Consider the following 20,144-nt stretch of genomic DNA (forward strand, 5'->3'; position numbering starts at 1 on the left):
TATGTTGACTTAGATTTATATGATTCAACGTATTGGTCAAAATTTTTGGCATTAATTTGGCTATTATTTGGTTCAATGATTTGTGTTTGCTTGTTTATTGTATTTTTTATTCAAAAAAATTTATTTGTCCAATTTATATTTATTTATTTTACATTTTTAACAATTTTAATGTTTTTATTAATATTACATATATCATCGTCAATTGTAGCACAGGCTGATAAACTATACAACAAATTAATTATTATTAGTATATATTAATAATAATAAAAATATTATTAATAAGTCTAATTTAATTTAAATAATATTATTATAATTATAATTATTACTTTTTACTGATAATAAACAGTATTAATATTTTTTTTTAAAAATTATGATTATTACATTATTGACATTAATTATATTAATAACTGTATATTTTATAATTATATTTTTTGAATAATAAAATTTATATTTGTTATTAATGACAAAAAGTATTTTTTAAAAAAAATATATATGTAAAATATTACATAATATTGTAAATGATTAATGTATTAAACAAAACAATAATAAAAAGCCATGAATATCTATCAATTTTAATTTTTCAAAAATAACTTTTCATTAATAAACTGTTGTTTAATGATTTAAAAATGTTTGTCATTAATTATAATGTTTATGATAACTAGATATTACAATGTTGGATAAATTATAGTTATAAAAAATAGGTTAAGTTTAAAATAATAAAATTCATTAATATAATGGTGACAATACAAGCAGTATAACTTCGGAAAAATACAATGATGTCATTATATTTAAAAATGAAAAACGCTTATAAATGTCCATAAATAATGTTTTAATTATTAGTAATAAATTTGTCTATAAAATGTTTTTCAACTTTTTTTACATTAGAAATACGCCTTTTCCATTCAGCCCAAATCAATTCAATAGGATTTAACTAAAAAAAATCAACTGTTAGTATATTTGAAAATTACATAATATCAATGTATTATACAGATAATGCCACTGAAAAGTTTAAATTTGAGTAATATCGTGTACAGTTAACTTTACGCTAAAAAAGGTAACTTAGTATTCAGTTACTTAATATTAGGTAAGTTATATAAAGTACCCTGGCTAAAGCATTACATAATATTACTCAAATTTAAACTTTTAAGTAACAAACTCAGGACATACCTCACAACAATAGGGAGGCGTGCGTAATGCAATATGTCCAGAATCTTCAATTATTTTATCAACAATATATTTATTTGTTGAATTAGTTTTAACAATAGTTAAAAGTTGAGATTTATTCATATTGTTATCAAAACTAATATTATTTTTAATTAGCCATTCTTTTATATCTGCAACTCTTGATGAGGTATTTGGTGCTCTAAATAATAATAAAAAATATTTATTAAATGACTGATCAGTTGTTTTCATGATTGATATAACTGTTAGTGGTTTGGGTTAACAAAGATATTATACGAAACACTAATTATTTTGATAACAAACAATCAATGGCTCTAATAAAACAATTTAAATACCTCTCTAATAATCTTGAATGAGTTTTAGCATTATCTAATACAATAACAGTAGGTTTTTCTTTTAAATTTGGTATCAATTGCTCTTTAATCCATTTCTCAAACTTTTCTCCGTTTAACTCTTCATTTAATGCCACAAACAATGCGTTATCAACGAATCCGTCATCACCACCGGCATGTATTATACTATATCTATATCCATCATCTAGATCATTGATAAAAATTAAGTGTTATCATGATAACTTTGTGATACATATATAACATAACTAATTTAACAGATATTTAATAGTAATTTTCATAATTTATAACAAACAATAAGTAAAATTTATACTTAGTAATTGGGATATTTAAATTTTGTTCCAAATTAATTGTTTCTAATATTTTATTTGGAAGCATATTTTTATGAGAATATGTTTCATCCAAATATTTAAAAACATATCCTTTGTTTTCGTAATAACTTTTTTTACTAAAATAAACTTTTATATGTTTAATAACATCTTTTGAATTAATTTTTTTTCTCTACTAATAATTTTTTTATTTCTTTGTTTATATCCCATTCGTCTTAATATTTTATAAAAAGTACTTAAAGAACATTCATTAAATGTTATATCATTTTCAGTACTTTTTATATTTTCAAATAAATTCTTTTTTGACGGCAAATATTTTTCTGAATTAAAATTAATTATTATTTTATCAATTGAATTAATATCTTCATTTCTGTAGTTAAATTTTAATTTCCTATCTCTTGTTTTTTTAGGTGTTTTTGGGCCATTTCTGTAATTATAAGGGAGGGGTATTGGGTTTATTTTTCAACTAGCAATATTTTTAATTATTATTAATTATTATTATTACTTACTTTAATATTTTATATAGCGTTGTTTTACCAATATTATAGTCCTTTTTCATTATTAACAACACTTTATCATTTGATTGAATTTTAATCAATTCATGATATTTATTATACACTATTTGTTGTAATTGTTTAGTTTTAGCAATTGTTATACCATTTTTATTATTTTCCATATTTACAATAATTTATAAATTTAAATAATATAATAATAAATTTGAATTTTAATAAATTTAATTAATTCATACTAAAAATTACTTTTTGTCAGTTTACTATACTTATCAATATTTATAATCCCTATTGGAATTTTATACATTATTTATTATCATTCATAATTTGCCTTTTAAATTATAATCACATGTATGCGTGTGCGCATATTATATGAATAAACCTAGTTCAAAGTTATACTGCTTAAACTTAAAATATTTATGATATTTATTCTTATTTATGGTATATATATAAATTATATATGATTTATAGGAATAGATATATGAAATAATAAAAATAAATGCAATATTTTATAAAATAACATAAATTTAAAATTTACTTTATATATATTTATAATATTAAATTATAAATTATAATTATATGATATAATTTTTTGTAATAACAAAAATATTAATTATTATTAGTTTATATAAATTATATGCTAATTTGCAAAACTTAATTACTTTTACTGACATATATATATATATATATATATATATATAATAAAGTATATTCATATGAATATCTATAGTTTAACTAAATTAGTAAAACAATAATTTTTATTATTAATACATAAATATTAGATATTTTTCAATTTTAAGTTAATCTTAAACAAACAAACAAAAAAAACAACAAAAAATATGTCAAATCTAAACTGTGATGCAGTATTGCCGTCTGACCTACGGATAGATATAGCCAATAGTCAACTGTATCGGTGCGGACTTCAACCGAAACCGCCCGAAATGATGACAACCAGTAATGATACCAATAATAATAATAATAATAATAAACCAATATTCAGCTCAACCCGTGTACTGTACATAGTGTTGATAACTATACTAATACTGGCCATACATATGATAAACAATGGTCGCAATGTTCAGCTGGCACTGGTATTTGGTGATTATTCCCTATTTTTAGACGGTGGTCAAATATTTCGATTGGTTGCCCAATTGTTTTGCATACTAACATAGGTCAACAAACTAATCTACTATAATAACTATAGGCTGGGTATTCAGCCGACATTTATGCAGGTATTTGATATGATGTCCGGCTGTCGTACACCCCGTAGTATTGGTCTCACTGACAGTCAATCATTGTTGAAATATCTAAAACTATCGAAACGTTTGTTTCGTTTATCAAATTTATATTTCAATAGTTCAGCCCTATTTGGTTTTGTAACATTTATATTATTTATAACTAATTTGCCCCTGGTAACTGCGCTAACTTTTAGCTTATATAATACACTATGTCTATGTCTAGCACAATAGTTTTTTGGCCAATGGTTTACTTTTATCTATTATGTTATTATCTAAAATTACGTATTGAATCGTTAAATACAAAATTATTGATTATAAAAGCTAAACGACGGGTAAATCTCAAACAAATAGTAATTATTTTTTATGATTTAAATAATCTTTGCAATGATATCAATGAATATAATAATACCTATTGGTCTAAATTATTAGCTCCTATTTGGCTTATATATGGCTATATACTTATTTTGAACATATTTAGCAAACTATTTATAATTAAAAATATATTTATTAGAATATTTTTAATTTATTTTATGATAATTATGTCTATTATATTTTTGTTTGTTATATTTATAGGATCATCAGTGACAAAATATTTAGGAAAATTTTTTAATAAGTTTATATCAGTTATAGTTGAATTTTAGATTTATTACACTTATACGCTAATAATTGTAAAACTTATATAGATATTATTATTATTATTGAAAATATTTTATATTTTAGCTGAAATATTTTTGTTGTCATAATGAATATAATACTACTTATTGGTCAAAACTATTGGCTAATTTTTGGCTTATATTTGGTACAATAATTTTTTTGAATATATTTAATATTGTTTTTGTTGAGAAAAATTTATTCATGCAATTATTTTTCTTATATTTTATGATAATTATGTTAATTGTATTTTTAATTATAATATTGACCGCATCATCAATAACTAATTTAATGTATATATATATTAACTAATTATTCACTATAAAGGTCAACATTTAGGTTTTTTTATCTAATTACTAATTATTATTTACTTTAAATGGTAATTTTTATGTTAATTTTAAATAATATAAAAAATATAAAAAATTTAGTTATAAAGTTGATACAGTTTTCTTAATAATTTTTTATTTTATTGTTGTTTAATAAGTTTTTTTATAGTTCATTATATACTAGGATATAATATTATATTCAATGAAAAAAATATTTAACAATTAATAATGTATTCAATGATCAAATATAGCAATAGCTAATTATATTTAATTTTTATAGTTATATCATAATAATAATTAACAATCAATATATTTTATAATAATAAAGTTGTTATTAAATATTAATAATGTAACATTAATTAGTAAATAATAATTATTTTTAGATTAACCTAATAAAAAATATTTTTTTTGTATTTATTGTATTGTATATATGAATATGTTTTTCCTAAAATATTATGATATAATTTTTAGTAATAACATTAAACAATAGACTACTGAATAGAAAACGTCGATTGGATTTTAATAATTTATTTTACATATTGAAAACATTGAACAAACTTTGCAATGTTATCATTGATTACAACACTACTTATTGGTCTAAACTATTGGCAGCCTTTTGGCAAATATTTGGGACAATAGTTTGTTTGAATATATTTAACATATTATTTGTTCAGAAAAATTTATTTATACAAATATTTTTAATTTATTTTATGATAATTATGTCAATTGTATTTTTACTTATTATATTGACCGCATCATCAATAACTAATTTATTGTATAAATTTTATAATAATTTATTATCAGTTACTGTAAACATTTAGGTTTTTTCTTATTATAGAAAATTATGGAAATAATAAAATAGTTGTTATAATACATTATAATTTCAATGTTATTACTTTTTGTTTTGTATTTTACTTTGACTAATACAGTATATTTTCACATTATATTTAACAAATATATTTTGAATATTAAGTTAATTATAAAGTTATTATAAAGTTAATATAGTTTATGCTATTCAATCTATTTTTTAGATTAAAAAATTTAATTTTATTATTATTAAATAAATATAATATTTATTCAAATTTATATACATTCAAAATAAAATAATATATTATTAAGAAATCATCTAAAAAATAAAAATTATTATAATAATCAAGTATCTATAAAAATCATAATAATTAAAGTAATTATTAAGTATAAATATTTTTTATAGAAAATCTATAATTATTTAAGCATTAAGCTTAATTATTTTATATATATCATTAAAATGTTTTTGTTAAAAATATTTAGTTTGAAAAATATTATTTTATAAAATAATAATTTTATTAAGTCATCAATCAAAAAAATTATGAAACATATATTAAGTTTATTCAAATTATAAACTATAAATTATAATGTAATTTAAAATCATAAATATTGTTTTAAAAGTTTTAAAATTTATATATATTTTTTTCTTGAAAAAAATGTCTGAAATAAAATGTTATGACTTATTGCCGATTGACTTACGGATAGTTGCGGCCAATAGTCAACTCTATCGGTGCGGACTTCAGGTAAAACCACCTGAAAATATGACAACCAATAATAAACTAAGACTGAGTTCAACAAAAATATTTGTAATAATTATAGTAAATATTATAATTATTTTATGTAATATTATCAACAATGGTCGTAATTTACAATTGGCAATTGTACTTGGTGATTATTCAAATTATCTGGATAATGGACAAACATTTAGGATAATGGCACTATTGTTTTATATATTAACATTAATTAATCAATTAATTTATTATTACAATTATTTTGCTGGTATTTCACCAAAATTTATGCAAATATTTGATATGATGTCTGGTTTGAGGACACCATTAAGTGTTGGACTAACCGATAGTCAATCAATTTTGAAATATATAAAACTATCCAAACAATTGTTTTGTTTAACAAACTTATATTTCAAAAGTTGTTTTATATTTGGTTTAATTACATTAATTGTATACATAATTAATTTACCTGTTATGACTGCACTAATGTTTAGTATATATAATACAATATTTTTAGGATTAGCCTCTTATCTAACATTAAGCATAATTTTGGCCAATGGTTTACTTTTATCTATTATGTTATTATATTAAATTAAGATTAAATTTATTAATTGAAAAAATTATTAATAGTAAACGTCGATTATATTTTAGAAATATTTTATATATAATTAAATCATTGAATCAAATGTGCATTGAAATCAATGATTATAATATTACTTATTGGTCTAAACATTTGGCCGCAATTTGGCTTATATTGGGTACAATGGTTACCCTAATTATTGTTAATATATTTTTTCTAGAAAATAAATTATTTATTAAACTAATTTTCAGTTATTTTATGATTGTTATGTTAGGTGTATTTTTACTAATTATATTGACTGCATCATCAATAACAAAATTATTATTTAAATTTTATAAAATATTTATTACATTAACTGTAAATTATTAGTTTTTTTTAGATAGAAACTAATGTGTTGAAAAAATAATGTTATAAATATTAATGTTTTTTATATAAATATTTAATCATTTTTGTATAAAATCTTTAATTTAACTCACTAATGTAATTTAAAATAAAAATAAATTTATTTTTATAAATTTATAATCTATTATAGTTTTGAAATGTTTTGAAATAATTACTAGCATTAGTCAAATAAAATATTATATACTTTATATTAATATAATTATTTTGTCTATAAAAACTTTAAAATAATCGATTTTTATTTCTAATCATAAAACTAATTTATCATTAATTATAATAAAAAATTTAATAATAAATTAATAATGTAATAGTAAAATAAAATATAAAATAACAATAATATTTACTTTTTTCTAAAGTATAATTTTATATTTTATAATAATTTAGTGGAAGTTTATTACAAATTATTTAAACATAAATTTAGAAATATATATTGTTAAAAAAATATCATTTTAGATTTTAATTTAATTTAATATTTATTATTTACAGTATATACTGTATATATTTAAAACATTTATAGATAATATTTTCTAAATATTTATTATCAATTATAATTATAACACATTTTCTAAAAATATATTGGAAATCAAAATCATTAGAATTAAACAAAAATAAATTTGCATTAAAAAGTTGTTAATATTTAAAGATATTTATATTTAACTTATGATAAAAATATTATTCAATATAATTATTATTAATTAAATATTTATATTTTTATATTGCAAACTAAGCATAATTTTAGTAGATAATAGTAATAAATTTAATTAAAATTAATCAAATAAGATATAATAATCTTTGAAAATGTTTGAAAATTTTACATTATTGCCTATTAATCTTAAATATAAATATAAGCAAATGTAATTTCATATAATTTTATAAAAATAAATAAAGTTTATAAATTTACTATTTGTTTGTGATTAATAAATAAGTAATTAATTATTAGAAGTTGTTTAACATTTTAAAAATAATTAATTTTGTAATTTTTATTTTTAAAAAAAAAATAGTTGATTTTGCAAACTAATTTTATATTTATTTAAAAAATTTTAAAAAACATTAATAATTATAAATAATAAAAAATATGCTTGAACAAACAGTATTGTGGAATAGTAGATTCAAACAATTGGCACTAATAACATGGACTATTACATGGATAATATTGTTTGCCAGTCTAATTGCATACTTGATAGCTGTTAGCAAGGTAAGTTTATTATTACAATCATTAAGTATCAGCTAACCAACAAAAAAAATTAAATTAAAAAATAAATAAAATTAATTTAATCATATTTTTTTGTTAACTTAGGGTAACCCACTCTTCCTATTTGTTTTGATTAGTGTACTCTTAATGACTGAGCTGATAGGTTTGATTGCTGGTTGGAAACGACACTATGGACTGGCACTGACCTATACTATTGCCAAATTTATACTAACACTGTTGGCCACAATTATGGCCGTACCGATAGGTATAGTCTTGGTTCCCGATCTGGCAACGACTGTATTACAACAATGTTTTATCAGTTCAATTGTCGGCTTTATTTACAGCTGTGAATTGGCACCGCTGTCCACCAATTATGTTGAACAAAAAATAATTGAACTTGATAATATTAATGTAATTTAAATATAATATATATATATATATGTTTTAAATGCTTATAATATAATTTTAGATTTTTACTATATAAACATTTTTGTGTGTGTGTATAATTGAAAAAATGTTTTTAAAAAAATTTATTATAATCATAATATTTATTCTGTGTAATAATAACTTAAATATATTATCAAAATTTATTTACATAAAAAAATTTAGATAAAAAATATATAATAAATAAAATTTCATAATTTTTTTTGATTTTTTTTTGTAGCTAATGAAATAGAAATAGATTTTTTTATTATTATTTTTAATAATGTTTAACATTTTATGAGTAGAATATTAGTCATTAAATTATTATTATACTAATTTAGTAATCATATTATAATAAAATTAATTATTATTAAACAGATATTATTATATTTGAGCAAAACATTTATAAACAAAATTATGATAATAAAAAATTTTAGTGTTTTTTGAATAATTATTGATTAAAAATATTATTAATGTATTCAATGATCAAATATTTACAATTATTAGACTCATAATAATAAATAAAATAATTATACTAATCACTATTTATATTGATTTTTTATAATTATGATATAATAATAATTAACAATCAATAAAACTTAACATAATAAACATATTATCCAATAAAAATATTATTTATATAAAAATCATTATTTTTAAARGTCAACCTTATAAAATATTTTTTTGTATTTATTGGATTGTATATAAAAAAATGTATAATAAAAATATTATTTAAGTTATGGTTATTTAGATATCAATAAAAATTTAGTATTATTGTGTTTATTAAAATTTTATTGTTCAAAAATATTATATTTATATATTGTATATTTCAATAAAAATTATATATTTTTATTGAAAAAATGTCTGAAATAAAATGCTCTGAATTATTGCCGATTGACTTACGTGTTGTTGCGGCCAATAGTCATCTTTATCGGTGCGGACTTCAGATCAGAGCACCGGAAAATATATTAACAGACAAACCTATATTAAGTTATACTAAAAATTTAAAAATACTAACACTGAGTATAATAATAATTACAATTAACATTATAAATAATGGTCAAAATCAACAATTATCATTGGTACTTGGTGATTATTCAAACTACCTGGGCGATGGTAGCCAAACATTTCGATTGGTAGCCCTATTGTTTTATATTCAATCGTTGTTCAATCTATTGGTATATTACTATAATCATTGGTCAGGTATTGAGCCGACATTTATGCAGGTATTTGATATGATGTCTGGTTGTCGTACACCCAGTAGTATTGGACTCAATGACAGTCAATCATTAATTAAATATCTAAAACTATCAAAATTGTTGTTTCGTTTATCAAATATATATTTCAATAGTTCATCATTATTTGGATTAATTACATTAATAACATATCTAACTAATTTGCCCCTGGTCACTGCGCTAACCTATAGTATATATAATACACTGTTTTTATGTTTAGCCGCATATATATCAATAATACTAATATTCTGTCCAATGATTTATTTTTATTTGTTATGTTTGTATATAAAATTACGACTAAAATCATTAAACAAAACACTACTGAATAGAAAACATCGATTAGATTTTAAAAATTTATTTTATATATTTAAAACATTGAACAAACTTTGCAATGATATCAATGATTATAACACTACTTATTGGTCTAAACTATTGGCTTTAATTTGGCTTATATTTGGAACAATAGTTTGTTTGAATATATTTAACATATTTTTTGTTCAGAAAAATTTATTCATACAAATATTTTTATTGTATTTTATGATAATTATGTCAATTTTATTTTTAATTATTATACTGACCGCATCATCAATAACTAATTTATTATATAAATTTTCAAATACATTATTATCATTTACAGTTAACATTTAGGGCTTTTTTCTGATTATAAATTGTAGAAATAAAAAAAATGTTATAATTTTTTTAATAATATGACTTTTCGTTTTGTTTTTTTAGTTTAACTAATATATTTCTATATTAATTTTAACAAATATTGTAAATATAAGGATAGTTATAAAGTTACTACAGTTTATATTTTTCAATTTTTTTAAATTAAAAAATTTAATTTTACTATTGTTAAATAATTATAAATTCAGATTTWTATATATTGAGAAATAATATAATATTTAAYAAAAATAAAACTTATTTTAATTTATTTAATGATTATTTACGACATTAAGAATTATAATTATTATGATATAAAAATAATTAAGTATCTATAAAATTCATAATAATAAAGTAATTATTAAGTAAAAAAATATTATTTTTAGAAAAACGATAATTTTTTAATCATTAAGTTTAAAATTAATAAAATTTATTTATTATATTTATTGCATATAAATAAAATGTTTTTCTAAAATATTTATCATAATTAGAAAATTATTATATTATTTAACTAATAATCAAATTAAAAATTATATTGTACAGAAAATATTAAGTTTACTTAAATTGTAAACTTATAATCTAATATCATAAATATTGTATATTATTTTAAAATTTTTATATATTTTTTTAAATATACAGTATGTCTGAAATAAAATGATATAAATTATTGGCGATTGACTTACGGATATCAAATATCAAACATTAAAATATCATATAAAAATTTGTAGTACTTCATAATTAATTTATTGTGTAAATTAAAGTTATTAATTTTAGAAAATATCATTAAATGACATTTTATTAAATATTTTATATTATTCTGCTAATAATTGTTAAAATAATAATAAATAATAATTATTGAGCTAATTATTTTTATTTATCACATTTTTTATATATGTACTATTATATAAATATGTTAATCATTTATAATCAACACTTTTTTTGGAAATCAAAATCATAACATTTAAGCAAAAATAAATTTTCATTAAAAATTTGTTATTGTTTTAAAGACATTTATATTAAACATATGATTCAATTCTGTATATATATATATATATTAATATTATAAATAATTTAATATTTATATTTTTAAATGTAAACTAAGCATAAATTTTTATCAAAATAAAATAACATAATTATATTATTTACAGTATTACATTAATTATATAAAATTATAATATCTGAAAATGTTTAGAAAATATACAGTATTGCTTATTAATAGTGTTGGCAAAAAAAGAGAAATTTCTAGAAAGTTTCTAAAAGAAATTTCTATATATGGGATTCATATGTTAATTATGTTATCTCAATATTTTATATCATATAAAAATACTTTAAATATTATTATTATTATTAGTAGTATTTATTGTTAATTACTAATTAAATTATATTAAACTATGATATATATATAATAAAATGATGAATAATATTTTACAAAACAGATTATTATTAAACAAATGTAATTATTTATATATAGGTATCCCATTTATATAGTACTGTATAATAATATAAATATTGTATTATATCTATGCAATGTGTATTAATAAATATTACAATAGCTATAGATATGGGGATCCCATAATATAACAATAAAGTTAAATTTCTATATTAATTTATTCATAAGAAGTTTTCTAGAAACTTTTTCAGGGAAATTTATTAGAAACTTTCTATTTGCCTATCTCTACTTATTAATGTAATAAAAATGTAATACACGCCTAATTTTTTATAATAATAATAATAATAAAATCACACCATTGGTTATTAATACAATAATGTAAAATGTATATATAAACATCTAAATTGTAGTTTGCATTTATATGTTTATAAAAAAAAAAAATTATAGTCATTAGATAGTTAGATTTATATTAAAAATTTTAAACATATAATACCATCAGATTGTTATTAAAATATCAAAATATTTTTTTACTAAATTTTTTATTAAGAAAAATTAATAAATTTATTAATTATTATTATTATTATTGAACTATGCTTGAACAAACAGTATTGTGGAATAGTAAAAACAAACAATATGCACTGGTATTATGGTCAAGTGCCTGGATAATAATGTTGGGCAGTTTATTGGCTATTATGCTAACAATAATTGAGGTAATTTTTTTTTTAATAATTAATTTTTTTGTAATATATATATATATATACTGTATATACTATTGCTAATAATAATAATATAAATAATTGAAATGTATATTATAAATATATATATTAACTTAGGGATGTCCGTTATTCATAAGTATTATGATTCCCGTACTCTTACTGACTGAGCTGATGGGTTTGGTTGGCGGTTGGAAACAACACTATCAACTGGCACTGACCTACGCAGGCATCAAATTTGCACTGACAGTGCTGACCCTGATTGCTGCCGTTCCTATCAGTTTGTTTTTTCCCGGTCTGGCAGCCGCTATATTACACCAATGTTTTATGAGTTCAATTATTGGCTTTATTTACAGCTGTGACCTGGCACCATTATCTAAAATCTAACCAACTAATATAATATATGTTTATGATTAAATTTTAATTATAATTAAAAGATTAATAATAATACAAAATTATTTTTTTCCAAATTAATGTATATTTAATTATACACAAAATTATAATAGCTTAATATGATTGTATTGTTTTTATCACTGTATTTGATATATAAATATATTATTGAATTTTTTTCTAAATAAATGAAACTTATTTTACTTTGATTATATATTAAATATAATTTAATAAATGATTTATTTTTTATATTGTTTGTTGATGTTGAATTTTACATAATAGAAAATTTATTCATGTAAATAACTAAATAAAAAAATAAAATATTTATATATCGAAATTGATAAGCAATTGATATTTATGTTATTGTTGTTTTAAACATAATCTTTTTAAATAACTATTTTTAAATAAATATTTTCAATAGATAATATAATATATTATATGAGTCATAGATTATAATAACAAAACATTTCCATATAAAAATATATACTGTATATTATACAGTGTATAATTATTAAATAATATTATACAGTATATATATATTAAATTACTAAATACGATACTACTAAATAATTTTATATTTACCATATATTTAGGGTGCATATTAAATATAAAAAAACAATAGTTTGCTAAAAAATTAATCTATTAATTAGCGGATGTTATTAAAAATATTATATTTATATTTATACTTAAAATAATGAATTAAATAAAATTCTACATAAATTTAGATATTTCATATATTGTATAATACAATTGTATTATTAATAAGTATTTAAATCACATATTAAATATTCTAAATGTTTTAAATAGTTCACACTTTATAACAAATAAAAACAATTGAAAATAGTTTTAGTCAAATATATAATTTAAATAATTATACTGTATTTTTTGAATAACTAATTGCGATTTAATTATTTGGTTTTTATTAATTTTATACAATTATTGCTGTTTTTGATAATTAAATTTTAAATTAATTATCTCAAAAAATATGCCAAAACAATCAGTATTGTGGAATAGTCAGTGCAAACAATTAGCACTGTTAGCATGGTCAATTACCTGGATAGTATTGTTTATCATATTTATGGAGATTAACATATCTATTGTTAGGGTAAGTTTTATTTAGATTTACATTTTTTTAAATATTATAAGAAAATTGTTTTCAAAACTTTATCAAAACAATTAAAATACACAATTATGAGATAAATTTTTTTATCTTTATTTATAATTATAATATTGATTAAGGGTTTCTCAGTTTGGATATTTGGCTTAATTGCTGACCTACTCATACTGATTGAAATGGTGGGTGTGTTTGCCGGCTGGAAACGACACTATTGTCTGGCACTTACCTACACCGGTATCAAAGCAGTAATGGCAATGCTATCACTTATTGCTACTATTTTTACCGCTAATATTCCCGGACCGGTAACGGCTTTATTTCAACAGTGTTTTGTTGGAGCTATTGTTGGCTATATTTACTGTTGTGAACTGTCGTCACCATTAACAGCACCGGTATCAAGTGTACACTACAGTAATGATGGTGTAATTGATAACTGTATGGCATAACAATTTATATGTAACAAAAAAATAACACATTTATAATTTTTGTTTAACTATATTAATAAAAACAATAACATTTGTTTAAAAATATTATATATTATTATATAATTGCCATTCTTTTGATTAATTATTTTAAATATATAGATATATAAAAATATAAAATTAAAAAAGATAAAATTAAATTAATAAAATTAAAAACAAAACTTTAATGTTTTTTTTAATATAAACTAGTTTATAAATTGAGTTTATTATACAGTATACAGTATATATTCATATATATATATATATATATATGAATATATTTAAACATTAATTTAAATAAAAATTATTTAACAATAATAAATGATTTGCACTGAAATTCATACACAGTATAGCAAACTCCCAGTTATTCATTGGAAATAAATCCAAACAATAGAACCCAATGTCGGGTCCACACAAACGTTCAATCATTGACTGGAGTTTCCATTTCTGGCGATACGTTAGTCGACTCCGGGAACGACATATATAGGACTCAAGTAGACGTCTGGGCCGGTGTGCCTCACGGGTAACCCTAACCGACATTAGATTACCCATTAATAATATGGTAAACAATATACTAAACACTAATATCAAAAATATTCTGCCCGATAATAATGTTAGTCTATCGTAGATTAGAAACAACATTATCTCAAAGCCAACTATCGGTATATAATAACCGGCAAACAGTGCATATTTAAACAGACCGTTCAATTGGGTTAACAAACCAGTTAGCTGTACATGGTCATCTAATTTCAATTTAATAATTGAATATGATTGAACATACAAACCAATGGCCAGGTGTCGATTGATTTGCTTATATTTATAATAGACATATGTTGATATTAGATACCATACAACAAATATGGATGCAATTATTGCATAAGATAGTATAGTAGAGGCCAGTGTGTTCAATATACCTATTAGTATACTAGCAACTAATTTTACCAATGATCCCAATGATCCCGATTCCCATAATGATGATAATGATTCCGATTCACTATACATTAGATAGGTTAGCATTATCAATGCCAGATTAGTCCATATAACTAATGTCCTAAACAGGTATCGTATAAATAATCGGGTCAACCATTTTGTTTGCCACAAAAATCTAAGTCTATTGTATCGATTTAATTGATGTGTTTGTTGTTGTTGTTGGCGAAAGTCATTCAATACGTTGATCACAATTTTTAATTGATTTCTATAGTATAGTATATGTATAGTTATATAACTAATTAGTGTAAACAATGCCCAATCGGCATACATTAAGGCCGCTAATTGTGAATCTAATATCAGATACAATGGATCGCATACCAGTTCATTCATCCATTGTTTGTCGACAATACCCGATAGGAGAAACCGTATGCAAAATACTAGTAATATTAAATCGACACAAATTATACTAAATAAGCGACGTTTAGGTATTTTATGATTGTTGTTATGATTATAATCATCAATATTAGATATAAGTATACAGTATTTATAGCAAAATTGATTCAGTTCATTTAATGTATTTTCCATTTATTAATTTAATTTTAATTCCAAAAATTAATGTTAAAATAAATAAGTTTTGATAAATGTTTATAATGATAATATTCACTTTTATAAAGTTGATAATTATATTAATATACAGTATATTTACTATATAAATGCATATTTAATAAGTGATGTCAATATACAGTCAATAATGTTAATATACTGTGTATATATGTTGTATAAAATAAATTTTCATTAATATTAATATAATTAATATAATTATTGAATATTATATATATAAATGCATATTTAATAAGATATGTAACTAGAATATTGATTTTGTAATTAAATTATTTTTTATAAAACTGAGGATAAATTTTTTTCCCATAATTTTCTATTTATAACTATTAATATTTTGAAAATAATATATGATATTAATTTTATTGATTATTATCAATTAAAAAACAACATTTATTTTGTATATTTTACGTATTTTGTATTTATCTAATTGTATCATTTATTTGTTTGTTTGATTAAATTAACATTTTTTGATTAAGTAAATTTTTAAAAATACAAGATTTTTAATTGAAATAAAGTTTTATTATTAATGCATAAAATAATATTTAATAACAAATTAATAATATTAAATATATATTATTTACTTAAAACTTGTTATTGTAAAAAATAATTACTAATTAACAAATTTTGCTATTAAATAAAAAATGTTTATTTTATTGATTATTTGTTTTTTTCAATAAGACTTTATTATGTCTATAATTATGTATATTAATTAAAAAATTAATAAAATTTTACAAATAATTTTTTTTTAAACTTTAACTTAAACTTTGATTTCGAAAACTTTTCAGATATTTCCAAAAATAAACTCTAAATTGACGGCTAAACCAAAAATAGATTAACGTATAGAAATCACTAGCAATTAGATAGAAATAATAGTTTTGCATTGATTTAGTATCGGCAAGCACTTTACATAGATCAAATTTCAATGAATTAGCTGGATTATTTTGGTTATTTAAAAAATATATAATACAATCATTATGGGCAAACCAGTTAGCCAGAAAAAATACTAAAATTTGTAAAACTATACGTATGGCAATGCTATCCATATGATTGATGCTGATTGTTGTTGTTGTTATGTTGTCGACCTTTTTCAAATAGTTGTATACTAATGTAGACAATAGACGTACAGTATAGAATAGTACTATCAAACCGGGTACCATAAATTGCAATACAAATCGTATGATAATTATATCTTTTTGATATATAAAAGCAGCGGCCAATTGGATAAAATATGTTGGATAAAAGTTTGCAATATTCATGCAAACTAGTCGACCGATTGTATAGTCTAGATAGATAATTTTGCTGGCCAGAATAAACGGTATGGCCAATAGTAGACTGGCCAACCAAATAGTAATAATCAGCAATCGGCTGGACAGCCGATTCAATGGGTTTAGATGATTGAATATTTTAGTCAACGATAAATAGTAATCAATGGCTAACAGTGCCGTCGACAGTGCTGTAACATACAGTGACCAGACGTCGCCGAAAGTGGCCAACGATTGAAATATAATTGACAGAGTAGTTAGATTGAAATGTTGGAGCACTGGTATATAAATTAGACAGGTATAGGTGCAACTAATTTTCAATAATAACTGTGATATTGATATATTCATCATTAATAGTTTCGGACGTATGTTTGAATGATTTGTTATATTATTATTATTATTATTTACATTATTTTGTTGTTTAAATGAATATAACATAACTCTAATTATTATAATATCCGATATTATAAACACTGTTGTGATTATATATACAATTATAATTATTAATAATTGCATTGATTTATTTCCATATATAACAATTACTGTATTATTATTATTATTAGGCATAATTTTTAATAGTACTTTTAAATAAAATAATCACCGTTATATAATTATTTATAAATAATTTTTAAAAAATACTTAAAAAGTAGTATATATTATAATAGTGTATATTGTATAATTAAAACAAATGTTTAGCTAATAATTATTTAAATGTTTTATTGTGTGTTGAAATTGAAATACTGTACCAAATATATAGAAAATATAATAATAATAATAATAATAATATGTAATAATTATTTTATTTATTACCTAAAAATGTAATTAAAATACATCCATTATTTGTGAATAATTTATTTTAACTTTTTTTATTTATTTTTTATACCAATATTTATTAAATTACAGTTAGGGTTAGATTGAGATTCCCAGGGAGGGAAGTTCCCAAATAAAATCCCTCCAATTTTCCCGGGAAATATGGAAAATATATTATATTCCCTCCCTTGATCGTTAGAAAGGGAATATATAATTTCTCATACATTAAAAAGTACCTAATCTCAATGACTATGTGTTTCAATTGGGACCATTATGTTAGTAATAACTCAATCAAAATATGATTCAAATATTATTAAACATTTAGTAAAAACATTAAATACATTTTGTAGACATTTACTATACAAACGTGTTTTTAATTAAACATAAATAAATTCATGTAATGTGAGTTATGGTACGATAGGTGGTACCACAAGGAAATGTCTTCCCAGGGAATTCCCAGGGACAGGGAATATAAGGAACTTATGGAAAATAAGACGAGGGAGGGAATCTGATCTAACCCTAATTACAGTATATGCTTATTTATTGATTAATTAAATTTTTTTACTTTATTATCTATATAATTTTTAATCATTTATATTACTTTTATTTTCATCAATTAAATTGCTAAATAAATCAAATTATTATTATTATTATTATCAAATAGTTTCATCTAAATTGTTACAATTGTTTTTTTTAATTGTACTATATTTGAAATGTATTTTAATTAAAATATATTATAGTTGTTAGATAATGAATTATTAATATAATTGTCATATACAGTGTATTGTATTATATTCAGGGTTTTAAGAAAATAAATGCCTGCCCTGGAAATGCCCAAATAGATGCCATAAATGCCTGGCATTTTGGGCATCTATTTTATTTGCCTGCCAATTTAAATTGCTAAAAAGCAACTGTATTTATAAAAATAATGTAATTTAGTGTTTTAGCGTGTTAATTAAATTTACAATTAATTTATTTATTTCCAATGATATTAGCTTTTAATTAAAGGTATACAAAACAAAAATACAAGCAAATATATTATAAAAACAATGTTTTATAAATTAATTAATAATATAAAATTAAAATAATAGGTGTCACCACCTGAAAATAGATGCCCAGGGCATGGCAGAGGCAGGGCAGGCATTTGGCATAATTGGCATCTATTGTTTATGCCTGCCATTTTTAAAACCCTGATTATATTTAATGATTTAACAAAATATTTATAAATATTATAAGTATTATATTGAAACAGTAAAATGTTTTAATATTTGTTATACCGATGTATTTTATTAATTGTCTTATATTATTCTAACTAAAATATAATAATAATAATATATATATACTGTATATATATATATTAATTTTTTATTAATTATTAACAATACAATTACAAAAAATATTAATAAATTGCTTATCATTTTGTTTTTATTATTATAAAAAATATTATTACATTATATAGTTTTGTAAATTAACTAAGTTTTTGTTTATATTATTTCATTATATTAATACATATATTATTATTAATTAAATATATGATTAAATAATAATAATTATTATTATTATTATATAAAAATTTATTGTATATAATAAACTAGTTAAAATTATAAATTAAATTATTGCTCATCTAGCTTGTTGACTATGTAGTATTTTATACGACTGGCCCAACACATACTGTATACTTGAAGCTGTAAATATGATTATCAGGAACAGTGTGGCCAATACGGCAACAATATAGCCGAGTACTAAATGCTGGACAACTGGAAACGGTACAAATAGGACAATATAGGTGCCCAAACTGACTACCGATCCCAACAATGTCCAAACAGTTATCAAATATTTCGACC

General features: G+C 20.2%; 2 protein-coding genes across 2 annotated transcripts; both read left to right on the forward strand.

Moving 5' to 3' along the window:
* Positions 1 to 12,527: 12,527 nt before the first annotated feature.
* LOC128956784 (uncharacterized) lies at positions 12,528 to 13,121 on the forward strand. Its single transcript, XM_054302500.1, has 2 exons — positions 12,528 to 12,709; positions 12,833 to 13,121. The coding sequence occupies exons 1-2, from the start codon at positions 12,590 to 12,592 to the stop codon at positions 13,097 to 13,099; spliced, it is 387 nt and encodes a 128-aa protein (XP_054158475.1). The 5' UTR covers positions 12,528 to 12,589; the 3' UTR covers positions 13,100 to 13,121.
* Positions 13,122 to 14,087: 966 nt separating this feature from the next.
* LOC128956729 (uncharacterized) lies at positions 14,088 to 14,662 on the forward strand. Its single transcript, XM_054302443.1, has 2 exons — positions 14,088 to 14,207; positions 14,342 to 14,662. Exons 1-2 carry the CDS (start codon positions 14,088 to 14,090, stop codon positions 14,660 to 14,662), a joined length of 441 nt encoding a protein of 146 aa, XP_054158418.1.
* Positions 14,663 to 20,144: the final 5,482 nt, after the last annotated feature.

The sequence above is a fragment of the Oppia nitens genome, unplaced genomic scaffold (assembly GCF_028296485.1).
Source record: "Oppia nitens isolate AA-2021 unplaced genomic scaffold, nextdenovo-longstitch-racon4-pilon3 scaffold32_pilon_pilon_pilon, whole genome shotgun sequence".
Taxonomy (NCBI): Eukaryota; Metazoa; Arthropoda; class Arachnida; order Sarcoptiformes; family Oppiidae; genus Oppia; species Oppia nitens.